The sequence below is a fragment of the Peromyscus leucopus genome, chromosome 22 (assembly GCF_004664715.2).
Source record: "Peromyscus leucopus breed LL Stock chromosome 22, UCI_PerLeu_2.1, whole genome shotgun sequence".
NCBI lineage: Eukaryota > Metazoa > Chordata > Mammalia > Rodentia > Cricetidae > Peromyscus > Peromyscus leucopus.
Window position 1 is genome coordinate 33,724,579 of NC_051081.1, and position 23,002 is coordinate 33,747,580.

Consider the following 23,002-nt stretch of genomic DNA (forward strand, 5'->3'; position numbering starts at 1 on the left):
GAACTAGCCCAAGAGAGAGACAAGTGTATTGAAGTCAACAAAGCTGAAAGGAGTTGGAGATCTTAAGAGATGCAGAGTTTGGAGTTAACTCTGCTGGGTTTTGGTCTTGCTTTGGTCCAGTATTTTATCACTATGCTCCCTTTCCTTCCATTTGGAATGGTAATGTATATTCTGTACCATTGTATGATGGAAATGTGCAATTTGCCTTTTGATTTTATAGTGGGTTACAATTAAAGAGATGGTCTTGAGTCTCAGAAGAGACTGTTGATTGAGACTGAAAGACTATGGGGACTCATGAACTTGAACTACATGCGTTTGCATTATGATACAAGCTTAGAGTGGAATGTGATGATTTGAGTGAGAACAGCCCCCACTGACTCATATATTTGCATACTTAGTCTCCAGTTGATAAACTGTTTGGGAAGGATTAAGTGTGTCACTGGGGGTGGGCTTTGAGGTTCGGATCAGGATGCAAAGCGCTCAGCTACTGCTCCAGTGCCATGCCTGTCTGCTTCCCACTATGATGATAATAGACTAACCTTCTGAAACTGTAAACAATCCCCCAATTATATGCTTTCTTTTATAAGAGTTGCCTTGGGACCCTGTGGTGACGCCTTTAATCCCAGCACTTGGGAGGCAGAGGTAGGTAGATCTTTGTAAATTGGAGGTCAGCCTGGTCTACAAAGTGAGTTCCAGGACAGCAAGGACTGTTACACAGAGAAACCCTGTCCTGAAGAAAAAAGTTGCCTTGGTCATGATGTCTCTTCACAGTAATAGAAAAATGACCAAGACATAATCCTTGTTTATTTTCTCTTCCTTCCTTGCTGAATTGGCTAGAGCTTTCAGGAGCAGAATTGATGCTGTTTCTCCCATTATGTTTTTGAACCCGTTTGGAGGAAATGGCACCTAGCTTCTCACCATCAAGTCTGATAACTCTACGTGCCTAATCTCAAAGAAAAGGCCTGTTTCTAGTTTATTAAGAATTTCTGCCAGGGGGGTGAGGGGAATTTTTTCCCCCGAGACAGGGTTTCTTTGTGTAGCCGGGAATTTTTTTTTAACCAAATACTTTTTATCAAGAAAACCACTAACTTTCCCTTTGTATTGTTAATGTGACTTCTTTTAACTGAAGCTCTGAGTACTAGAGTAAACTTGGACTCCTAAAGCAAGCCCATCAGTTCACGACATGCTTTATTATACGTGGCAAGATTCAACCTGCGAATATTTTGCTGAGTTTTTAAGATCATAATTATTAACACACATTAATGGATTTCACAATGACACATTTTTCAATATTTTGGGGACTAATCACATACTGGTTCATTTCTTGTTATTGTCAGGTTTTGGTCAAGTGTTGCGCAAGCTTCATAAGACAAGTTGTGAAGTATTACCTCTCTTATTTGTAAAAGATTTATTATTTTTATTTATGTATGTGTGTACGAGCCTGCATGAGTGCAGCACATAAGAGCCCAGCTGAGACTAGAGGAAAGTTAGGTCCCGTGGAACTGAAGTTACAGGCAGTTGTGAGCCACCGTGCTGGCTGCTGGGAACAGAATCTTAGTCATATGCAAGGGGATCGGGTGCTCATACTTGCTGAGCCATCTCACCAGCCCCTATATTTTTGTATGTATCTGTAAGGTTATAGCAGATGTTAACATCTTTGTATTTTAGATCACTACTAAAACAATCTGAACCTAGAATTTTCTGAGGTGTTTCAATACAAACTCATTTTCTTGAATACTAACATTTTCTGTCAGTTAATTTCTTCATTTACACTGTCACATTTATTACCATCAAGTTACTTATATCTTATTGTCCTTCAACAACAGTCACACTTTTCTCTGAACTATTTTCATAGATGGCAGGCATCAAGTCCCTTCACCCCTTAACATAATAGTAGGTTAACACTACCCCTTTCAGAGTCACAGTACAAGTCACCAGACTTAGGATTTAACATTTAAAAGACAATAATCAGCTGTTCCAATCACATCTTGTAAAGCATTTGTTTTCCTCTAGCACAATTATAAATCACATGTGTTTATCTTGGCCCTTTATTAGCATCCTTAATACTGTTATTTCCTTCATCTTTACTGATACTCTTTTTAGAACTTCATTAGTCTTTCTAGATGCCTAAACTTTAATCTTCTCATCAGGAAGATCTATACTTACTTTCTGCTACTGTTTCCTTCTACTTTCATAAAATACTTATTCCACTGTCTGAATCAGCTCTCCTTTGTGTATGGAGGCCAGAGGAAAACTTGGGGTGGCATTCTCCAGGTGTCCACTTTCCTCTGGCCTGGAACTTGCCAAGTAGGCTAAATGAACTGACCAGCAATTCTGCAAACCCATCTCTGCATCCCCAATGCTGAGGTTATAGGCCCACATCACCACATCTATCTAGCTTTTTACACATACTTTCTGTTTATCCAACTCAGATCTTCACGAAAGCTTACTGGGTTATCTCCACATGCCAATTTGTATGATGTCTTTGGTCCTTAATTTCCAGCTCTTTGGGTGTTCTCTGTTTGTTCTACTAGTTACTAAAGGTATAGTAATACACTATGGGGACAAGGTTTTCTCCATATGTCTTTTTAGGTCTAGTGACTTTCCATTTTTGTTTTGGTCATATTTTTTGAGACATAAATATTTATTTCTGTTGAATTTATCATGAAAGCACTAATATCCTTCATTATCTCTAGTGACACTGAAGCTTACAGCTTTACCTAGCATAGTCAAGCCAGGTTTCATTTGGTTAATATGGACATGACATAGCGTTTTCCCATTTTTGTATTTACCCATCTTTTTTTATTATTAAAGTTTTATGCTTGTGTATGGATGTTTTGCCATCATGCATGTCTGTGTACCACTGTGTGCCTGGTTCCTACAGAGGTCAAGAAGGTGTTGGATCCCCTGGGACTGGAGTTACAGATGGTTATTATCCACATCATGGGTGCTGGGAACTGAACCCAGGTCTTCTGGATGAGCAGTCAGTGCTTTCAAATGCCGAGCCGTCTCTCCGGCCTCTCACCTGTGTTCCTAAATTTAAAATATGCCCTGTAATTTAATTTATGTGTAATATGTAAATGTCCAAGTTTTCTCCACCTGCCCCTCCCTTACTTGTTGAGACAGGGCCTCACTAAGTATGTCTGGCTACCCTGAAACTTCCTATGTCCTTTGGTGATTCTTCTGCTTCCCAGTGCTACGACTGTCTTAATGTCAGTGTGTTTCTTTCACATTTACTATGGTTCCTGACAAAATCAGGTGAGATTTTTATCACTCTCTTTTCAGTTTGACCCATCTGTTCTTTATTTTCCTGTTTTTCTTTTTCTTGCATTTCTTTTGGGGGGGGGGGAATCAACACATTCTAACCTGTTTTCTTTGATTTACTGTTTATTTTTGAGACAAGGTCTCCTATAACCCAGGTTGGCTTTACACCTTACACCTACTATGTAGCCAAGGAAGATCCTGAATTGACCTTTCATGTGAAGATAGGATTGTAGGTGTCTGCCATCATGCTTGGCTCAGTTTTCTAGTCACATTTATTTTATCTTTCACTCAGCGGTACTCTAAATAAATAATTTTCCTTAGTTCTACAGTTATCATCATCTCATTTCCACATCTTTTCAATCCCACAAACCACACTTTAGTATTCTAAACATCTGAAATTCATTTGCACTGCTCCTTTGTTCTTGCTCATGTCTTTCTGCAGTTGTTTACCTGCCACCATTTGCTTTCTCCATGAAGAACTGAAGTAATTTCTAGTGCCTACATATTAGCAATAAACTTTGCTAAGGACTGAACTTAGAGCCTCACACACCAAGAAGCAAGTGCTCTTCCACTGAGCTGTAGCTCCTCAGTTCAGCAATACTTTTAAAAATAGGCCTGGGCCACCATGCCAGGCTTCCCTCACTTTTTTCCCTCTAGTTTTAAGTTGTTATAAGTGTTTCCCCCCGTATTTCACATTGGTGAACTCCTCCTGCAGAAGAAGAAGAGGCTGGATTCCCTGGGACAGGAGTCTCAGGTGGTTGCAAGCTGCCATGTGGGTGCTGGGAATTGAACGAGAGCAGCCTTGCTCTTAACTGCTGAGCCATCTCAGTTTTCTCTGCTCCAACTTATCTTTATTTTTGCCTTTACTGTGAAGGATACTCTCAGTAGTTTTGGAATTCTAGATAAGCATTCTTTTCTTCTGCTGTCTTAAAAAAGCCATTCTGTTTGGGCTTTAGTAGTTTAGGTAACATATCAGTTATCCTTGTCGATGTCACTTGAAAGGCATGACTTCTAAGCTCTGGGAGCATTCTTGACTTTTTTGGGGGGCGGGGTATTTGGTTGGTTGGTTGGTCAGTTTTTTTGTTTTTTGAGTCAGGGTCACATTATGTAGCCCAGGCTGGCCTCAAGATCAGAATTCACAAGTGAAGAAATTTTCAGGTGTCTCAACTGTCGGCTAAGTGAGGTAAGCTACTTTACCAATGGCAGGTCAATTGTGTTTGATTGGAATAATCTTTCAAATATCTTGAGACAATAATTTTAAAGACTATTAGCCGGATTAAGGACACTGGGGATGATAGCAACAATTTTAAAAAAAAATGAGAGAGAGATGATTTTGAATGGTTGTTTTCTGGTTTTTGGAGACAGGGTTTCTCTGTGTAACAGCCCTTGGCTGTCCTAGAACTCGCTTTGTAGACCAGCCTGGCCTTGAACTCAAAGAGATCCACTGCCTCTGTCTTGAGAGTGTTAGATTAAAGGTGTGCGTCACCACCCAGATTTACAATTCTTTTGTCTTTTAACATGTTATTGTGCTACATATTGATTATTTCCAAATACAGAGCTAGGTGGAAGCTGCTTAGCTGCACAGTAAATGGGTTTTGATGTGGAAATTGCTTTTGCACTTAAGGGCTGAAGGAAGCTATAGGGAATTGGGAAATAATTTGTCGTAGGTTTATGAGGGTAAAGATCTCACTTATTTTAACTTTTAATAGCACGGGAAATGAAAACACTATTGTCAAAATGACTTACACTGTTTCTAAACTGTGTGTAGTGGGGAGTTCTTACAATTTTAAGTTGAACTTATTAAGTGGCATTAAGTGCTGGGTAGTGAGGTCACATGTACACCTGTAACTCCAGCACTCTGTGGTCTGAGGCAGGGGGATCTTGAATTTAAAGTGAGCATGGATTACATATTAAGACCTGTCTAAAACTATTCTGTACTCAGTAATAACAATTAAGAATAATTTCCATGGGTTGAAGAGCTTAGCAGTTATGACCATGAGCTGCTCTTGCAGAAGATCTGCTGGGTTCCACACCCAGCTTCTTGTAGCCGCAGTGCTAGGGTTCCATACCTCTGGTCCCCATGGTACCTGCACTCATGTGCTCATCAGCTACACACAGACACACGCATAGACGTAATTTTAAAAATTTAAGTAATTTTAATTCAGAAAACTTTTATCATTAAATAAAACTGAAGTTACAATCAATCTATTACCAACATAATCACAAAACTGATAATGGTTGAGTTCCTGAAAGCGAATGAAGTTGGTTATTGATACTCCTGGTTGATAACATGATAGATTAAGGTACTTTTTCTGCAGAATATCTGTATCATAGACTTTAAAAATACCAGAGACTGGAGAGATGGCTCAGAGTTTAAAAGCACTGGCTGCTCTTTCAGAGGTCCTGAGTTCAAGTTCCAGCAACCACATGGTGGCTCATAACCATCTATAATGAGATCTGGTGCCCTCTTTTAGCCTGCAGGCAGAACATTGTATTCATAATTAGTAAATTAAAAAAAAGACATTTGGCCGGGCGGTGGTAGCACACGCCTTTAATCCCAGCACTCGGGAGGCAGAGGCAGGCGGATCTCTGTGAGTTCGAGGCCAGCCTGGTCTACAAAGCGAGTTTCAGGAAAGGCACAAAGCAACACAGAGAAACCCTGTCTCGAAAAACCATTAAAAAAAAAAAAAAAAAAAAAAAAAAGACATTTGGCTGGGCGGTGGTGACGCATCCCTTTAATCCCAGCACTCAGGAAGCAGAGCCAGGCAGATCTCTATGAGTTCGAGGCCAGCCTGGTCTACAGAGTGAGATCCAAGACAGGTACCAAAACTACACAGAGAAAACCCTGTCTTGGGGGGGGGCATTTTACAATTTCACAAGCTTCATAAAATTGTCCAGCTAGCTAATGTTTCCCCCTCCCTGTTTTATGTGCATTTTACCACCATGAGTTGTAACTTTTAGCAGATTCTGCTGCAGGTCACACTGAACTGAAAACCTTACCTGTACCTCACACTGGCTATCCTATAGGCTAACTCTGCAATCACTTCAGTTTGAACACTAGCTCCCCAACAGCTTAGCATGTTAGTAACAAGTACCAACTATCCAAGGGTAAGAAAAACCACTCAAGGCTAGGTGTGGTAGTGCATGCTTTTAATCCCAGCACTGGGAGACAGAGGCAGGCGGATCTCTGTGAGAAGTTATGGGACAACCGGGGCTGTTACACAGAGAAATTCTGTCTCAAAAAAAAAAAATTTATATATATGTGTGTGTATGGGTGTGTGTGTGTGTGTGTGTGTGTGTGTGTGTGTGTGTGTGTTCTAAGTAATGAACATGCTCAATTAAAACCATATGCTTAGTGGAGCAGAGCTTTAATTATTCTGGCACTGAGGAGGCTGAGGCAGGCAGATCTCTGTAAGTTTGAGGTCAGCCTGGTCTACAGAGCAAGTTCCAGGTCAGGCTCAAAAGCTACACAGAGAAACCCTGTCTTGAAAAAAACAAAACAAGAAAAATCATATGCTTATAGACCATTGTTAGCATTTGGTAGCTCCTATCTGTGTGAAAGCGCATCTTTCAAGATTAAATACATAAAATCTCATTACAGATCAGCATCAACAGATGAGAGATGATCAACATTGAAAACGCTTACTTTGAATCTTAAGTAAACGTTGAATTCTCTCCAAAAGAATTCCATTCCAGGAATTCCAAAAACAAAACATCAAACTGTACTCACCATTGGATTATAATTTTATTTGTTTGAAAATTTTCCAATACAGGTCAGGTTTGTCCTCTTTTTGTTTTTTTTTTTTTTTTTTTTTTTTTTTTTCGAGACAGGGTTTCTCTTCATAGCTTTTGGAGCCTGTCCTGGATCTCACTCTGTAGACCAGGCTGGCCTTGAACTCACAGAGGCCTGTCCGCCTCTGCCTCTCAAATGCTGGGACTAAAGGCGTGTGTCACCACCACCCGGCTTCAGGTTTGACTTTTACACTAAAAAGGCTTTGTGATGTGTCTTTGCGATCCTGCATGCACACTAAAGTATTCTTTCACTAACCATCACCTGCAGTCTTCTCTAAAACAGAAAGGACAGCAGGAAACCAAGAAGCAATTCTATCCCCTTTCCATGTGGGCCTCACAAGCTCCTAGTCATCCTCACTAACTACTGATAGTTTTCTTCACTTCCACTGATGCATCCCTCCTCCAGCACCCCAACGCTAACTAATGTCCGCTCACCTAGACTTCCTAATTCTGTATAGGTGCTCCACATTGAGCACAAAAGTCTGTCTATAGCAACAGGAAGTAAAACTTGGGTGTTTTTCACAAATCCTCAAGGGGATCTGTGAGAGACTGGACGTCAAAGAGCTGGTATATATAGTTCAGAGTGGAGAATGTTGATAAGCAGGCTGGGACGAAACAGCTCAGGAATAAAGAAGTGCCCAGTGCAAAGTACAGACCCCAGCATTACACGAACATCTGTACTGAGGGACAGAAGCAATATGCTCACGACAGCTGGCACTCTGACACACACTAGATCAGAGGCACCTAACTACTAAGAACCCTGTGTGTTTACTGCCATGAGATTCCGTAAAATACTGTGGTAAAAGCAGTAAGAATGACCAATTACGCTCAGCTCCTGCAATTACATCTTTAATCATCTATGAGAAAATGCAAAGTATCCAAACATGTCTGCTGCATACCACAACACAGTAACTGTCTCAAAGGAAAGCACATACCTGACAAACTATTGCTACCAGACTTACATATTAACAGACACTCTCAAAAGTAAACAAAAACCTGCCATTTCAAAGAAATAGTACTTCACAGCCAATGATGAAATTCAACAGTTCAGTGTAAAATTTAAACACTGGAAACTATGTATCTATTCTAATAGTTCATCCAGTCTTAAAGTCTCTTATGAGGAAACCTCCAAGGTTAACAAATAGCATTCTTTGATCTATTAACACTTAATCAACTATATAATTCAGCTGAACCATTTTCCAACTGACCAATGTCTATCACCAAGTCACGCCTAGGACTTCTACCTTCATAGATGCTTTTTTTCCTAGAGAAAATAAGCCCTGAAATGGTTATTTATAGTTACAACAGAAGTGGTTGTCAGAGGTTATAATTTGTACCTGATCAAAACTAAATCCCAGGAGACTCAAGAGTCCAAACATACCCAACTGAACCATTGCTTGCCTACCGACAATGAAATTAATTCTGAGACTTTAGTTTCAGAAATACTCAATGGGAGTTTAGTCATAGAAAAATACCTTGATGATTCTACTTACTGGTATGAGTATGCCATTGTGGCTTTGGAGAATGAAGTCTGTTAAATGATAAACGTAGAGTATGGTGGCATATACTTGTAATCCTAGCTACCTGGAAAGCTAAGTCAGAAGATTCAAAGTTCAAGGCTTACTTGGGATACAGGTAAGCTCAAGGCCAGAATGGCTACTTTCTTAGCAAGAATTTATTAAAACAGAAATTAAAAAGGGCTGGAGAAGTATCTCACTAGTAGAGCATTTGCCTAGCATGCAAGTGTAAGGTCCTTTGTTCAGTCCCCAGTACCTGGGGGGGAAGGGGGGGCGAGTAACAAAAGAAAAACCTTGCTAGATGTAATCTACAGTTTTCTTCATGAATAGAAATTCAAATACATTTCTAAATCTCAATGAATTCTTATCTTGAATTTGGAAACTTCATAGAAAACTTCCAGGGCTAGATTTAAGTAGCAAATTTAAAAATAAGCATGGGTTGTTTTTCTCAAATTAGCTTCCTTTATTTGCTGGAACTATTTAACAAGGGGGTGGGAGTGATCTATGACTTAGTTTACAAAAAGAATATCACTCTCTATGGATGCTAGACTCACCTCTTGTCCAGAAATTCTACCTCCAATGAGCTCCTCTACGTTCAAGCCTGTTCTTTTTTTTTTTTTTTTTTTTTTTTTTTTTTTTTTTTTTTTTTTTTCTCGAGACAGGGTTTCTCTGTGTAGCTTTGCGCCTTTTCCTGGAACTCACTTGGTAGCCCAGGCTGGCCTTGAACTCACAGAGATCCGCCTGCCTCTGCCTCCCAAGTGCTGGGATTAAAGGCGTGCACCACCACTGCCCGCTTGCCTGTTCTTATTTTTAATGGGTCCTGCCTCACACCCACACGCAGTATGATACATACAGTATGATGATGCTCCCTGTGGATGCAGAGGTGGCCTAAGCAGCTAGCATTTCAACCTTGTCTTTTTAACTGCTGGGCCTGAATTTTAAGCAATTTAACCAGTAAAGGGGCTTTAGCCAGTCTACAAGTTTTTCCAAACACAGAGTTACCATGTGCTGAGGCATTCCATTCCTAGCAACACACTTTTCTAGGAAAACGAAAGCCTAAGTCCATGCAAAAACCTGAACACAGAAGTGGAGAGCAGTATTGTCCACAATGGTCAAAAGGGCAAACAACTGAAATAGCCAGCTGCCAGTGAGTAGTTCTGAAAACTGGTACTTACGTAGACAAAATGGAATATTATTCGGCCATAAAAGGAATGAAGTACTAATACATTTTACAAAATGGATGAAACTTAAAAACATTAAAAGAGGCCCAGGAGCCTTTAATCCCAGCAGCATCTCTGTGTGTTTGAGGCCAGCTAAGGCTACATAGTGACAACTTGTCTCAAAATGTTTCAAAAGAAAAGAAACTAGTCACAAACACCATATCACATACACTTTCATTTACGTGAAGTGAGCACCAACAGCGAATCCATGGGGACAGAAGGCAGAGTAATGGTTGCCTAGACTAGAGGGAGACAGATGAAGGAAAAAGGCGATGGGGCTTTTGTGGGAGATGTGTCTGGAAATGCTCTAAAATTGACTGTGGCCACGGCTGCAAAACACTGTGAACACACTAAAAATCACTAACACACCAGCAACAGGCAAGCCGTGATTTGCATTTCATAAAGCTGTCATTTTAAAAGGGAAGGTTTGGGCTGGAGAGATGGCTCAGCTGTAAGAGCACTGGCTGCTCTTATAGAAAACTCAGGTTCGATCCCCAGCACCCACAAGGTGGCTCACAACCACCTTAATTCCAGCTCTAGGAGATCTTCCAGCCTCCAAGAGCACCATTTGAGTCTCCTCCCAAAAGCATCATAGTTCCACTTATCCCTTTTGACTTCTTCCAAAATAAATAGCATTTATAATGTGACCTGAAGCCCCTAGGGAATTCCTACTTCCACCTCAAATACCTACAGAACTACTTAGCAAAAACCTTTTACTGGGCTTTCTAGCTTACCTTATACAAACTAGTCTTAATTTAAATAATCAATCAATCATGATAAATCACAAGAATACTGTGAGTTACTCTACAAGGTCAGTATAGGCGACAAAACAGTAGAAGTTGTTTTTTAAAGGAATATACTGTGACATAGAGTAAGCACTTTAAAATGGAACCAGATCCTGGTCATTTTTTTCCCTTAATACAGAAACAGTTTTACCAAAGCAAGGTTTTTTGTTTTGTTTTGTTTTGCTGGCCTAGAATTTGCTATGTAAAACCAGGCTGGCCTCAAACTCAGAAAGACCTGCCTGCTTTTATCAACTGACTGCTGGGATTAAAGACATACACCAGCCACACCTTTTGCCCAGCCAAAAGCAAACTTTAATTGACAGATAACACTGCATATTCTTAGGTACAATACGATGTTTTTAAGTGTACATACACTGGAATGGTTGAACATATTGAATTCACAAATTTTACCTCACAAGGCTATCATATTTGTGCTTAGAGCACAAAACATATGTTCTATTCACCGTTTTTCAATACAATGACCACTAATCTTGCTATGATAGAAGTCTTGAAATGTATTCTAACTATAATTATGTATCTTTACTGGTCCAATTTAAATGTTTACTTTCATTCAGGACACACACACACACACACACACACACATAACCAGTTATTCTGCTAGGCAACTTTGCAAAATAGCAACACTTGAATGAGGTAAATTAGCACATAACATCTCTAAAACCCAAAGTAAAGAAAAAAAATTAAGACTAAAACTACTCACTAGAAAATCCAAGTCTTTGACAATTATTTGAACAGGTCCAGATTTGGGGAGGAAGAGAGGGACTGGTAATATTTCAGAGTAACAGAGAGATGTCAAGGTAAATAATCTTCAATTGGATAAAGGAACAAGACTGCAAAAAAACCACCAGTAAACTGTATGTTCAACGTCGGAAGAGCAAGAAGTTCTACAAAACACTGGAGTGGCTTGTTTATACTGAGCTCCTCGAGTGGAGATGTGTCTTATCTTTGGATTCCTGGTGCCTGGCACAGGCGAGTCAATACACAGTTGCTATACTAGAAAAAAAGAACAATGTATCTTGACAAGAATTCTTCCCCCCAAAGGGGGTTGGGGGTGACTGAAGCTAGAACCAAGTATTAGGCTGCTTTCACCCTTTTCTCTACAACCCTCTACTAGTTAAAGTATCTGTAATCATATAAAGGTACATTTGATTTAAAGGGTTCCAGAGCAGTTTAAAATACATGAATCGGCTATTAGGTATTTATGAAAAAGTTTAAATATGAATAAACTGAGATACAATCAGATTTAAACTTTAAAGAATGCAAAGACAGAGGTAGGCTTAAATTCCCCTTTTCCAAAGACTAACAAGATACAAAAATTTTTAAATAACTATATTTCCCTTATAAAGCCAGTCATGCACTGTAAGTATAATTTTTTTTTTTTCTAAACACATGTCTCACAGACCCAGCGAGATGTTCCTATCAGTTAAAGACCACGAAGTCCCTAGTAGTGAACGCAGCAAGCACCAGGGGGCCTCCCAGGAATAACTTGATACTAAAGGAAAAGGTAAATAAGAGAGTTCCTGGTTAAAAAAAAAAAAAAAAAAAAAAAAAAAAACTTCTGCTTCTTTCTCAGCCTTAAGGCTGCTGGAAAGCTTTACTATCCGGAGCAAATATTCAGAGATTTTTTTTTTTAAAAAAACAAGGAATAGAAACGTTGTACCTCAGTTGAAAAAGTCACCACCCCTCCCCATACAATCCTCTTTGGTAAATTTCCAAACAAACACAGACTGCTTCGCTGTATGTAGTAAACAAAAGCCGCACACACACATTCATTAGGTGTCTGACAAAGATGATTCTTAAATCATTCAAAAAGGCAATTCTTTTTTTTTTTTTACACACTCCCCAAACAATTAGTGACGACGCGAATTTTAGAGTAAAAGGATTTTTTTTTTTTTTACCAAGACCCGCCCTTAACTTTGAATAGTATCCCGCAACAGATCAATACATTTAACTACTGGTCTCTCTTATCAAGCCTTCTCTTTCCTCCTCATGTTCCCACCAACACACAACTAATCAATAAAAAAACATGAGAGCCCGGAACTTCAAGTGCTGGGAAGACTTGTAAATACCTTTTAAGTCCCAGAGGCTGCTACAATAGGCATTTACTAAGTTTGTGCAGAAATTTAAACTCGGCTCAAACGTGTTATAATTTTAAGCCCTCCATTATCAATCCCTTCAGCCCCCGTGTATTCGGGCGTTTCGTATTCCTAACGGACATCTCTCAACCCGATCCAAGATTTTTACTATTTTTGTACGCCAGATAAGAAATGGCAAACTATTCATCCTATCCTCCCCTTAAGATGTTCTGGAGCATCCAGAAAAACAAAAATGCAAACGATCCAAGAGCCTTCCTGGGAAGGGTTTTTATTTTTTGGGGGGGTGGGGGGGCGGTGGTGTAAAATTCACAACCGGAACGACGATCGGAGGCAGCCAAGGGCAACGCACAAAGAGAACAGAGAAGAAACACACATTCCACGGACACACAATGCCCAGCGGCAGGCACCGTCGCCCCTTCTCTCGGAAGGGGTGAGCGGAGGCCGCCGGCCCAGCGGTCCAGCCGGGCCCGCCGCCTCCAGCCGAGACGGCACCCGCCGAGGGTCCCCGGGCCGAGGCCCGGCCTCCCCGCTGGCTGGCTGGCTGGCCGGCCCGCTCGCCCGCCCGCCCTCCCGCGCTCCGGGGCTTCCTGGACCACCGAGCCCGCCCGCCTGCTCGCCCGCTCGCCCGCCCGCCCTGCCCTCTCCCCCGGGCTCGGCTCGAGCGGGAAAGGGCCCCGCGGCCCGCCCGGCGCCGCACTCACCCTCCAGCAGGCGGGTGATGAGGCTGTCCACGTTCAGCTCCCCGTCCGCCATCTTGTCGGCACCAGACTCTTCCTCCCGCAGCGGGAACAAGGGCTCCTCGGCGGAGGCGGCGGCGGCGGCGGCGGCGGCAGGGGCGGCGGGAGAGGCGGAGGCAGCGGCGGCGGCAGGGGCGGCGGCGGCTCGGCGTTCTCACCTACGAGTCACGCGGCGTTTCGACCCCGGCTCCAACTCCCCCCTTTGGGCGCGCGCGCGCGCGCGGGCCCTCCTTCTCACCCCCCCCCTCCCGCCCCCTCCCCGCCGAGCAGCGAGAGCGCGCGCGCGAGCGCACGCACACACCCCACACACGCACGCGCGCGCACTCACGCGCGCGCCCGGCGGAAACCCCACTGGAAAAATAAATAATAAATAAATAAAACGAGCTGGAGCGGAGAAGTTGGGGGGGGTGGGGGCGCCCCACGAACCGGGCGGGCCGCGTCAGACCCCAGCCGCCACCACCGCCTCCTCCTCCTCCTCCTCCTCCTCGGCGCCGCCCAGCTCCGCAGAGCTCGCCAGCGCCGCGGAGAGCCCCGCCCCCAGCGTCACTCCCTCCCCCCGCCGCCCAGCCGCGCAGAGCCGTGCGCACGCGCGCGCCACCTTCACCCCGCCCCTCTCTCCCGCGGCGCCGGCTCCTCCGTCCTCCCGGTCCCTCCTCCCCCCGGTCTTCGTCCCCCGTCCCCGCCCCGCCCTCGCCTCCGCCGCAGCTAACGCGCAGGTGCGGCTCCCTCCCGCTCCGATCCCGGGGAGGAGGGGGCGGGGAGGGGGGGGGCACTGCGCCGCATTGTGGCGGGCTGCGCAGGCGCAGGGCGGAGCCAACCTGGCTGCGCAGAGCCACCGCGGAGCCCGCGTAGGCACGAATGACCTTCCTCGCTGACTCTTGCTACATACACCTAGGGGCCTGGAGTTTCCGCAGAGTTAGCGATTGCGGCCCTCCCGCCTTGCCTTTTGCTTTTCTTGGTTCGGGTTCACGGCTTTTGCCAACAGTGCTTCATGGTTCCGCTGAGCTGGGAACGTGTGCCGTAGTTACTCGTGCTGGAAGCAGGAGACTTCTCTGCTGAAAAATACTGACATTGCAAATAAGGGGTTATTATCGTTTTACCAGTGTGGCTGATTCTCCAGGGGGCCCTGGATGAAACAAGCATCAAAGTGGGCCCCAGTCATCAGTAATAAGGTTTTACACGCTCCCGGTTTCTGCCTCTGTAACCCTTTATCATACCTTACATCTCCATACACTGTAGATCTCACTTTTCTATAGTGCTTTTCTATTCGTTGCTCTATTATATTGCTTAATCTTCTTATGAAGATTAATAATCCTGTGATAATTTAAACATTTTTCTCCTGCACTCGATTCCTAGAGGATAACATCGTTTGTTGGGCATGAGACACCTGTAATCCCTGCACTTGGGAGATGTAGGCAGATGCCGCAGCTCAAGGTCATCGTCAACTACATAACAGGACTAGCAGCTTGTACTACAGGAGTTCCTGTCTCAAGACACCAAACACACCACGTTTGATCTTTGTGGCTGCACCACCCACCAAGTATCTGGTTCATACAAGACAGGGAGAAATAGAAACTCGGGGACTTGGAAAGGTTCGTTGTTCACCTTTCCTTCCAACACCTAAATTGCCACCAAAGGACAGTAGGAAGAATAGCCACGGAAAAGATATAGGCAAAGATTTTACCTATTCCCAAACCGGTGCTTTTCTAGAAATCAAACTTCATGAGGCTGAGAGCACACGGCTGGGCATGCTTTTCTCGCTCACATGCCACTAATAGCTAACACTTACTGAGATCACGTATCCTGGCACTAATTTAGATGTCATGCAGCAGCATCTCATTTAATCCTTACAGCAAGCCCTAGGTGGCAGGTTACCATTATTACATCTACTTGTGGATAAGACTATCTGGGACACTAAATGGGTTAGTTGCCTCACTCCAAACAAACGTGAGAACTGGGATTCAAACCCAGGAATCCAGTTCTAGAATGTGTACCAAATTGCAATGCTCTTTCTCAAAGGTGCATATGCTTTGACACGAACTTGGAGAGCAGAAACTAAGGTGTGTGTGTGTGTGTGTTGTTTTGGAAAAAAAAACAGTATGTAATCAAGTACTTTACATGTCCAGATGAATGCTAGAATTTCCTAAAACACCCCTTAGTTATTTCTCTTAGAACTCAGCCTGTATATTGATGGCTAATGTAGACTACACAGACTCTGGAGTAATCTGTGAAAACTAGCAGTTTGCTTTGGGGATTTTTAGAGGTTAAGAGATGGCTCGTTTTCACTATATTTTGTTCAAGTCCACTTTATTTATACCCAACTCTATTCCAGAAGGAAAGATTTACATTAACTTAAATAAATGCTTACAGTTGGGGTAAATTTAAACAGATACAGGGGCTGGAGAGATGGTTCAGAGGTGACGAGCACTGGGCTGCTTTTGCAGAGCATGTGGGTTCTTAGCACCCACACGATGACTCACAACCACCTATAAACTTCAGTTGTGAATGAAAACAAGAAATAAAAAAAGGAAAGAACATGACTGCTCCTAGGTATGGTGGAGGAGAAAGTTTATTGTAGATAAAAGGGAGAGCATAGTCAGAGGCAGAGACATTTGGGAGAGTCCAGAGTGGACATGACACTGAATATAGTGAGGAGATGGGGTGGGGTGGGGTGGGGGCATGGATGACACACACCAAGTGCAGCATCCAAGAGGTCAAAAAAAAAAAAAAAAGGCAGGTAACCAACCAAAATGGCTGGACTATACGGGGAAGGGCAGCCTAGCTGCTGGACTGGAGAAGTTTAGGGTAGGAGGTGGCGTATGCCTGTCACCCTGTATGGTAGGGACTGAGGGATGCTGAGAGAAAGAACCTGGTGGACAGCATCCCCTTTGATAGGTTAAATAGGTACCTCAGCCTTTTGTCCCCAGTTTGAGACCTAACAAGTCCCAGGGCATCTGATGCCCACTCTGGCTTCTATGGGCACTGTCCATAGATAGTTCATAAACATACATGAAGACAAAACACTCATACACATAAAAATATTTTTCCTCGAGATAGGGTTTCTCTGAGTAGCCCTGGTTGTCCTGGAACTCACTCTGCAGACCTTGCTGGCCTCGAACCCAGAGATCCACCTGCCTCTACCTCCCAAGTGCTGGGATTAAAGGCGTGCTCTGCCACCAATGTCTGACTAAAAATATCATTTTAGAAGTACAGAAGAAAATAAAACAAAAGGAAACCAAGAGTGGGGAAGATTAGATTAAATGAGCAATTTTATTTGCAAAATGCCTGGCGTTAGATCTTATTGATTTGTTAAAGACAGACCACAAAACTGACTCTGCTTTTTAGAAACCAGAGAAGAGGTCAGTAACAGATGGAGGTAGATATTATGTCACTTTCTATAATAAGTCTTTCTCTGTACCAAATAACAACACAGAGACTTCTTATTAATTATGAAAGCTAGGCTTGTTTCTATTTAGCTCTTATAACAAATTAACCTATTTATATTAATCTACATTTTGCCTCATGGCTTTTTACCTCTTCTTCATCATGTACCTCCTGTTTCTTCTCTGTGTCCTCTGGCATCTCTCCTGTGCCTAGATTCACCTCCTCTCCTTCTCTCTCTGCCCAGAAGTCCTGCCTAACCCCTTCCTGCCTATTAAACCATTCAGAAAGTGCCCTAACAAAGAAAATCTCTACAGTGTACAAAAAAATTATTCTGGCCGGGCGGTGGTGGTGGTGCACGCCTTTAATCCCAGCACTCAGGAGGCAGAGCCAGGTGAATCTCTGAGTTTGAGACCAACCTTTTCCAGGACAGTCAGGCCTACCTAGAGAAACCCTCTCTTGGAGAAAAAAAATGTAAGAATTTAGCTGGGCAGTGGTGGTGAGCACCTTTAATCCCTGCACTTGGGAGGCAGAGGCAGGCAGATCTCTGAGTTTGAGGCCAGCCTTTGGTCTGCTGTGTTCTAGGACAGTAACAACAGTAACACAGAGGAGGTCTGTCTCAAAAAAAAAATACCAGAAAAAACAACCCCCCCAAAAAAGTAATAATTCAGAATTCTCCAGTCTTTTTTTCCTTAAGATTTAGTTTAGATTTTATTTCACTGCACATATGAGAAAATAATCAGCATGGCAAAGCCACTGGTTTCCCAAGGAGGTGTGTTGGTTTGAATGAGAATGCCCCCATAGGTTCAGATGTTTGAATACTTGGTCCTCAGGTGGTGGAACTGTTTGAGAAGGATTAGGAGGTGTGGCCTTGTTGGAGGAGGCGTGTCACTGGAGTGGGCTTTGAGGTTCCAGAAGGCTCTTGCCATTTGCTATTCCCAGCCTCTCTGTCTGCTCTGCCTTCTGGTTAAGATGTGAGCTCTCAGCTTCTGCTTCAGTGCCAGGCCTGTCTGATGCGTGTTTTCCACCACGATGATCATGGACTCTAACCCTCTGAAACAGTAAGCCCCAAATTAAAGATTTTTCTTTTATAAGTTGTCTTGGTCATGGTGTCTTATCAGAGCAATAGGAAAGTAACTCAAGCCGGGTGTGGGTGTGGTGACTCACACACCTTTAATAACAGCACTGGGAAGATCTACACAGTGAGTTCCAAGACAGCCAGAGCTCAATAATGAGACCTTGTCTCAAAAAACAAACAAAAACTGAAAGAAAGAAAAGGAAACTAGGCGTAATCCGTGTCCTCAGTCATTTTAGACACTTCCCATTTTTTAATATTTATACACACATATGTACTTTTATTATATGCACACTATCCTCCCTTAGTCCAAAATAATTAAAGCACAAGTGTCTCCTTGACCTTGGGCAAAGACTTCTCATTTATCCTGGCCCCCAACAGGGACACACACACACACACACACACACACACACACACACACACACACACAGAGAGAGAGTAGAGCTCCCCCCCATTTTGACCCTTCAAGATAAACTGAATAGAAAACAAATCCCTAATGACTGAAGGGTTAATTAGCCATAGAAAACTGTTAATAGAGGGCAATTAAGGTTAGAAGAACAGTCACATCAATGGTGACTGTCTCAATTGGTTGAAGAGTTGAGTCTGTGGCCATTCCTTTTATCATGTAAAGAGATTACGGGGCAGTATGTATTTAGGTCAGGGTTAGTTTGTTACAACAGGCTCTGTGGTCTACATCTGTAAAAATGTTTCTCTTTCAAACAGGACACCAAGAGCTCACTAATAGCTACTTGTTGCTGAGGGAAAATATACTAAGTGAAAGTTTGTTTCAAAGGAAACACTTGAAATGTTTTCTCACTAATACAAGTTGGCCTCTTAGGACCAAAACTGTTCTGCTCGCCTTTTCAGTTACCTGAATAGTTTCTGAAATGTCTCTTTCAACTGACTCTGGTAAATAAAATAAATCTCTGACCTCTGTCTTCTTTCCTTCCTTCCTTTCCACTCCCTCCCTGCCGCTCTCTTTCTCCTTTTGGCGTTGTTGGGGGTGGAACACAGAACCTCACGCACACTAAGCAAGTGCTCTGCCATGGAGCAGACATATCCCTAGCCCAAGATGAGTTTTATAAAATGTCATGAAATCAATAGATCTTCTGTAAGAACACATAAAAATGAACAGCTTATATCTCCTAAAACTAAAACCAATGCATCTGTGACTGTGATAAATATTCACTACAGTTAGACTTATCACCAATGGATCCTTTTAGGTAGGAGATACTGATTAAACATAGCATTTATGAATTATTATTTACACCTTAATTTTAGGTAGGTCCAGTTCACTGCATCTGTTCTTTTTAAAAAGTTGTATGATTATTGTGTGTGAGAGCCTGTGTGTGCATGGAGACATGTAGAGAACAACTTTGTGGAGTTGATTCTGTCTTGTACCTTTACATGGGTTCCAGGGATTGGAACAGCAAGCACCTTTACAAAGTGAGCCATTTCACGCCCAACATATATGTTCTTAATTGAAATACCCTGTGGTCCTTATTATTCCCAGAATTTTTTGGGGGGTGGCATTTAAGACAGGGTTTCTCGGCCGGGCGTTGGTGGCGCACGCCTTTAATCCCAGCACTCGGGAGGCAGAGCCAGGTGGATCTCTGTGAGTTCGAGGCCAGCCTGGGCTACCAAGTGAGCTCCAGGAAAGGCGCAAAGCTACACAGAGAAACCCTGTCTTGAAAAACCAAAAAAAAAAAAAAAAAAAAAAAAAAAAAAGACAGGGTTTCTCTGTGTAGCCCTGACTGTCCTGGAACTTCTTTGTAAACCAGGTTGTCCTCGAACTCACAGAGATCTGCCTGTCTCTACCTCCCAAGTGCTGGGATTAAAGGTGTGTGCCACTCCCCCTCGGGGCCCCCCTCCGTCCCCCCCCCCCCCGCCCCCCCCCCCGCCGCCGCCACACACATCGATATTTACAGAAATCTTACAATGAACAGACTTCTAAAGTGAAATGCAAAGCTGAGTATCAAGAAACTGTGTTTGATTTTGCACTAAAGGAGGTACTTTGGGAAGGTCATTGACCATGTGGGAAAATGGCCACAGAACAAGTTGGGTTGCAGGAAAAGAATCAGATCAAAGGTGGAAGACCAGAGTAACTGGACAATGTTAGCCAAATCCATCTTCTGACTTTGGGTGTAATTAACTACAAAAGATTTCCATTACTAAAATATTCTTCATGGTATCCTCTACCCCTGGCAAGTCTTTGATTCTAAGACACACAGATGAAGCACACACATATAATATAACAGTGTACAAAATGTCCCCAACTTAGGAACTGGCTCTACTCCAAAAGGTCAATTGCTCTGGAATACAGACTCTATTTTCCCATAGAGACCATGGTACAAAGGGTGCATTTCCAGATTGGTCTGCACAACCTATCTGAGCCTTAGTGGGAACTATAGGAAAGTATCTATAGCAGTGTGGACTTCAATTACCGGTCTTTGAAACATCAATGGAAAACATTCCCCAAGAATTCTAATTTGGCACAGCAGAAAACACCTCTCAGGGGTACTGTGCAGCAATCTTTTTGTACACTGTGAATATTTGTTGCTTCCACTGGTTTAATAAAAGGATAAATGGCCACGAATAGTTAGTTTATGTGGGACTTGTAGACAAAAAGAGAGCATGGGGATGAAGAAGGGCAGAGTCACCAGCCAGATGTAGAGCAGGCAGGAGATGAACATGACAGGCTGAAAAAAGGTACAGCCACGTGCTAGAGCGTAGATTTAAAAAAAAAATGGGTTAATGAGTTAGTAACAAGCCTAAGCTATTGGCTGAGCATTAATAAGAAGTCTCTGTGTGGTTATTTGGGGAGCTGATGATTCCAACAAAAAACTCCACCTACACAGGGGTTTTTACTGCCCTGAGTAATAAGCATGAAGGAAATTCTCTTCTATCAGATGGTCCTGGCCCAAAGCTTGGCCTCATAGACTGGAAAGGCAGGGTGGGCTCAGTGTAGCCATGGTGTCTGGGGGTTTGCTAAGAAGAAGTTGGCCTCTTAACCAAAGGATAGGGATGGAAGGACAAAAGGAAAACAGGAAGTGGACAGACTGTGCTAGGAACTTAAAAAAAAGGCACAATTACTTTTAACTAGAAGTTGAGATCTATAAAAGTTGATCTTGTTGACGTAATCCTGAAGCTGGAACCTGCATCTGGACCTTGCTGTTTCTACTCCTCTCTGTCACTCCCAGATTTTTTCTTGAGAGATACCATGCTATGCAAGAAAGTCCTCTTTTCTGCCTCTCTCCTTCCTACTCTGACATCTTAGAACCTGGCATCCCCTGCCGACCCACATTCTTTATTTTATTTTTGAGGGCAACCATAACAGCGATGACCACACTTTCCTGTTGTGTCCCCAAGTGTTTAACTGTGCCAGCAGCCCAGAGGATGACATCTTGCTTGCTCACAAGAGGTTGCTCTCCCGCTGCAAGCTTACACAGACCATCTAGAGAATACGATGAGCCACCTCAAACTCAGCAACCTCAAACTCTAGGACCTAGGTCAGACCTCATAGTGATGCTCTGTGTCCCTGTGCCTATACCCTAGATAATAGCTTTTTTTTTTTTTCAGAAACCCCTATGACTGGAGACGACACGTGCTGTTGTTTTGTCATTTAAACAAGGCCTCCTATAGTTCAAACTGTCTTTAAACTTTGCTAAACAGCCAAGGACGATGGTGAACTTCAAGCCTCTACCTTTGGAGTACCAGGATTGCAGGCATGCACCACCACGCCCAGTTTTATGGAGTGCTGGGAACTGTAAGGGGTGAGCACTCAACCCTTGGAGACACACCCCAGGGACACAGGCTGAGAATGTAAGCTGAGAATGCTTACAGTAGCTATGGGCAGGAAGGCTAAGAGGCTTTAACTAGCCTCTAACTGCCTAGGGCTAGTTAGGTAGCAGCTCTGGAGTCTGCAGGGAGAAGAAGAGAAGTGTAGGGCTAGGGCAGTGGATGCGGACAGCTGTGTTGGTAGGCTGAGGCTCACATCGGGAAGGAAGCAGGCAATTTGGGTGGTAGAGGAAGTCTTCTAGGAAGTGAACCATGGAGAGTGATTCCTAGCTCCTACTAGGGCAAGGACAGGGAGCCTCCTGCCGTTTCATGTAGCGCCCTGGTAAGATCAACATTATATTCCTGTAAAAGAAAAAAAAACCCAGAAACAAACAAACAAACAAATAAACAAACAAAAAAAAACCAGAAACAAAAAACCTTTATCTTGTGATGGGATGTACCTTTAGTCACAGGCAGAGGCAGGAGGATCTCTGTGAGTTCCAGGACAGCTTGGTCTAAAGAGTGAGTTCCAGGACAGCCAGGGCTGTTACACAGAGAAACCTGTCTTGGGGAAAAAAAAAAGGAAGGAAAGAGAGGGGGAGAGAGAGAAAAAAAGAGAGAGGAAGGAACGAAAGAAGGGAGAGAGAGAGAGAGAGAGAGAGAGAGAGAGAGAGAGAGAGAGAAACCTTTATCTTATTCAAGTACAGCATGACTGTTTCTGGAGATGTGGGCTGGTTCCTAAGCTTTTTTAGAGTTCCAATGAATTTTAAAGAGGTCAGGAGGTCAGAGAGGTCATGAAAAGCCTTCAGAGCACCAATGCTGGAAAAGGATTTGACCAGGGTTTTAAAGCATTGGGAAATTTACATCAGTGGCTTGCAGTTCAAGTGGCTGGTGTGTTGTCGTAGAATCACTTTGGGGAGCCAGCTATTGGTGGTCCACATCTGTAACCCCAGCATTTGGGAGGCAGAATCAGGTGGATCTTGGGTTCAAGGCCAGCAGGCCTATGATGTGGGTTCAAAGCCAGACTGCAAAGTGAGACCTTGTCTCAACACAAAGAGTTACTCAGGGAATGTTTTCCTAAATAGTGTTATATTTTGAAACATTGCCCCTGGAAATCCCCTCACAGCACTGTCCACTCCCTCCCCCACTTTTCACTGATGGAGATCTCAAAAACCAAACAAAAGGACACACAGCAGAACTTGTTAAAGAGATTCATTCTGGTCAGGAGATGGAGACGGAGATGGAGAAGGGAGGATTCTTCACGGCCCCAGGTAAAGTTTACAGAGGAAAGGGGAGGTTGGAACCTCCCGAGCAGACTGTGTTGTATACGATGGGAT

General features: G+C 43.3%; 1 protein-coding gene across 1 annotated transcript in view; it reads right to left on the minus strand.

The window, feature by feature from the left end:
* Positions 1-13,571, minus strand: part of Ppp1cb (protein phosphatase 1 catalytic subunit beta) — a 35,400-nt gene extending 21,829 nt beyond the window's left edge. Inside the window, exon 1 of the mRNA XM_028873926.2 lies at positions 13,397-13,571. Within this exon, the coding sequence (XP_028729759.1) occupies positions 13,397-13,448 (52 nt within the window). The 5' untranslated portion in view covers positions 13,449-13,571. The remainder of the gene's footprint in view (positions 1-13,396) is intronic.
* Positions 13,572-23,002: the final 9,431 nt, after the last annotated feature.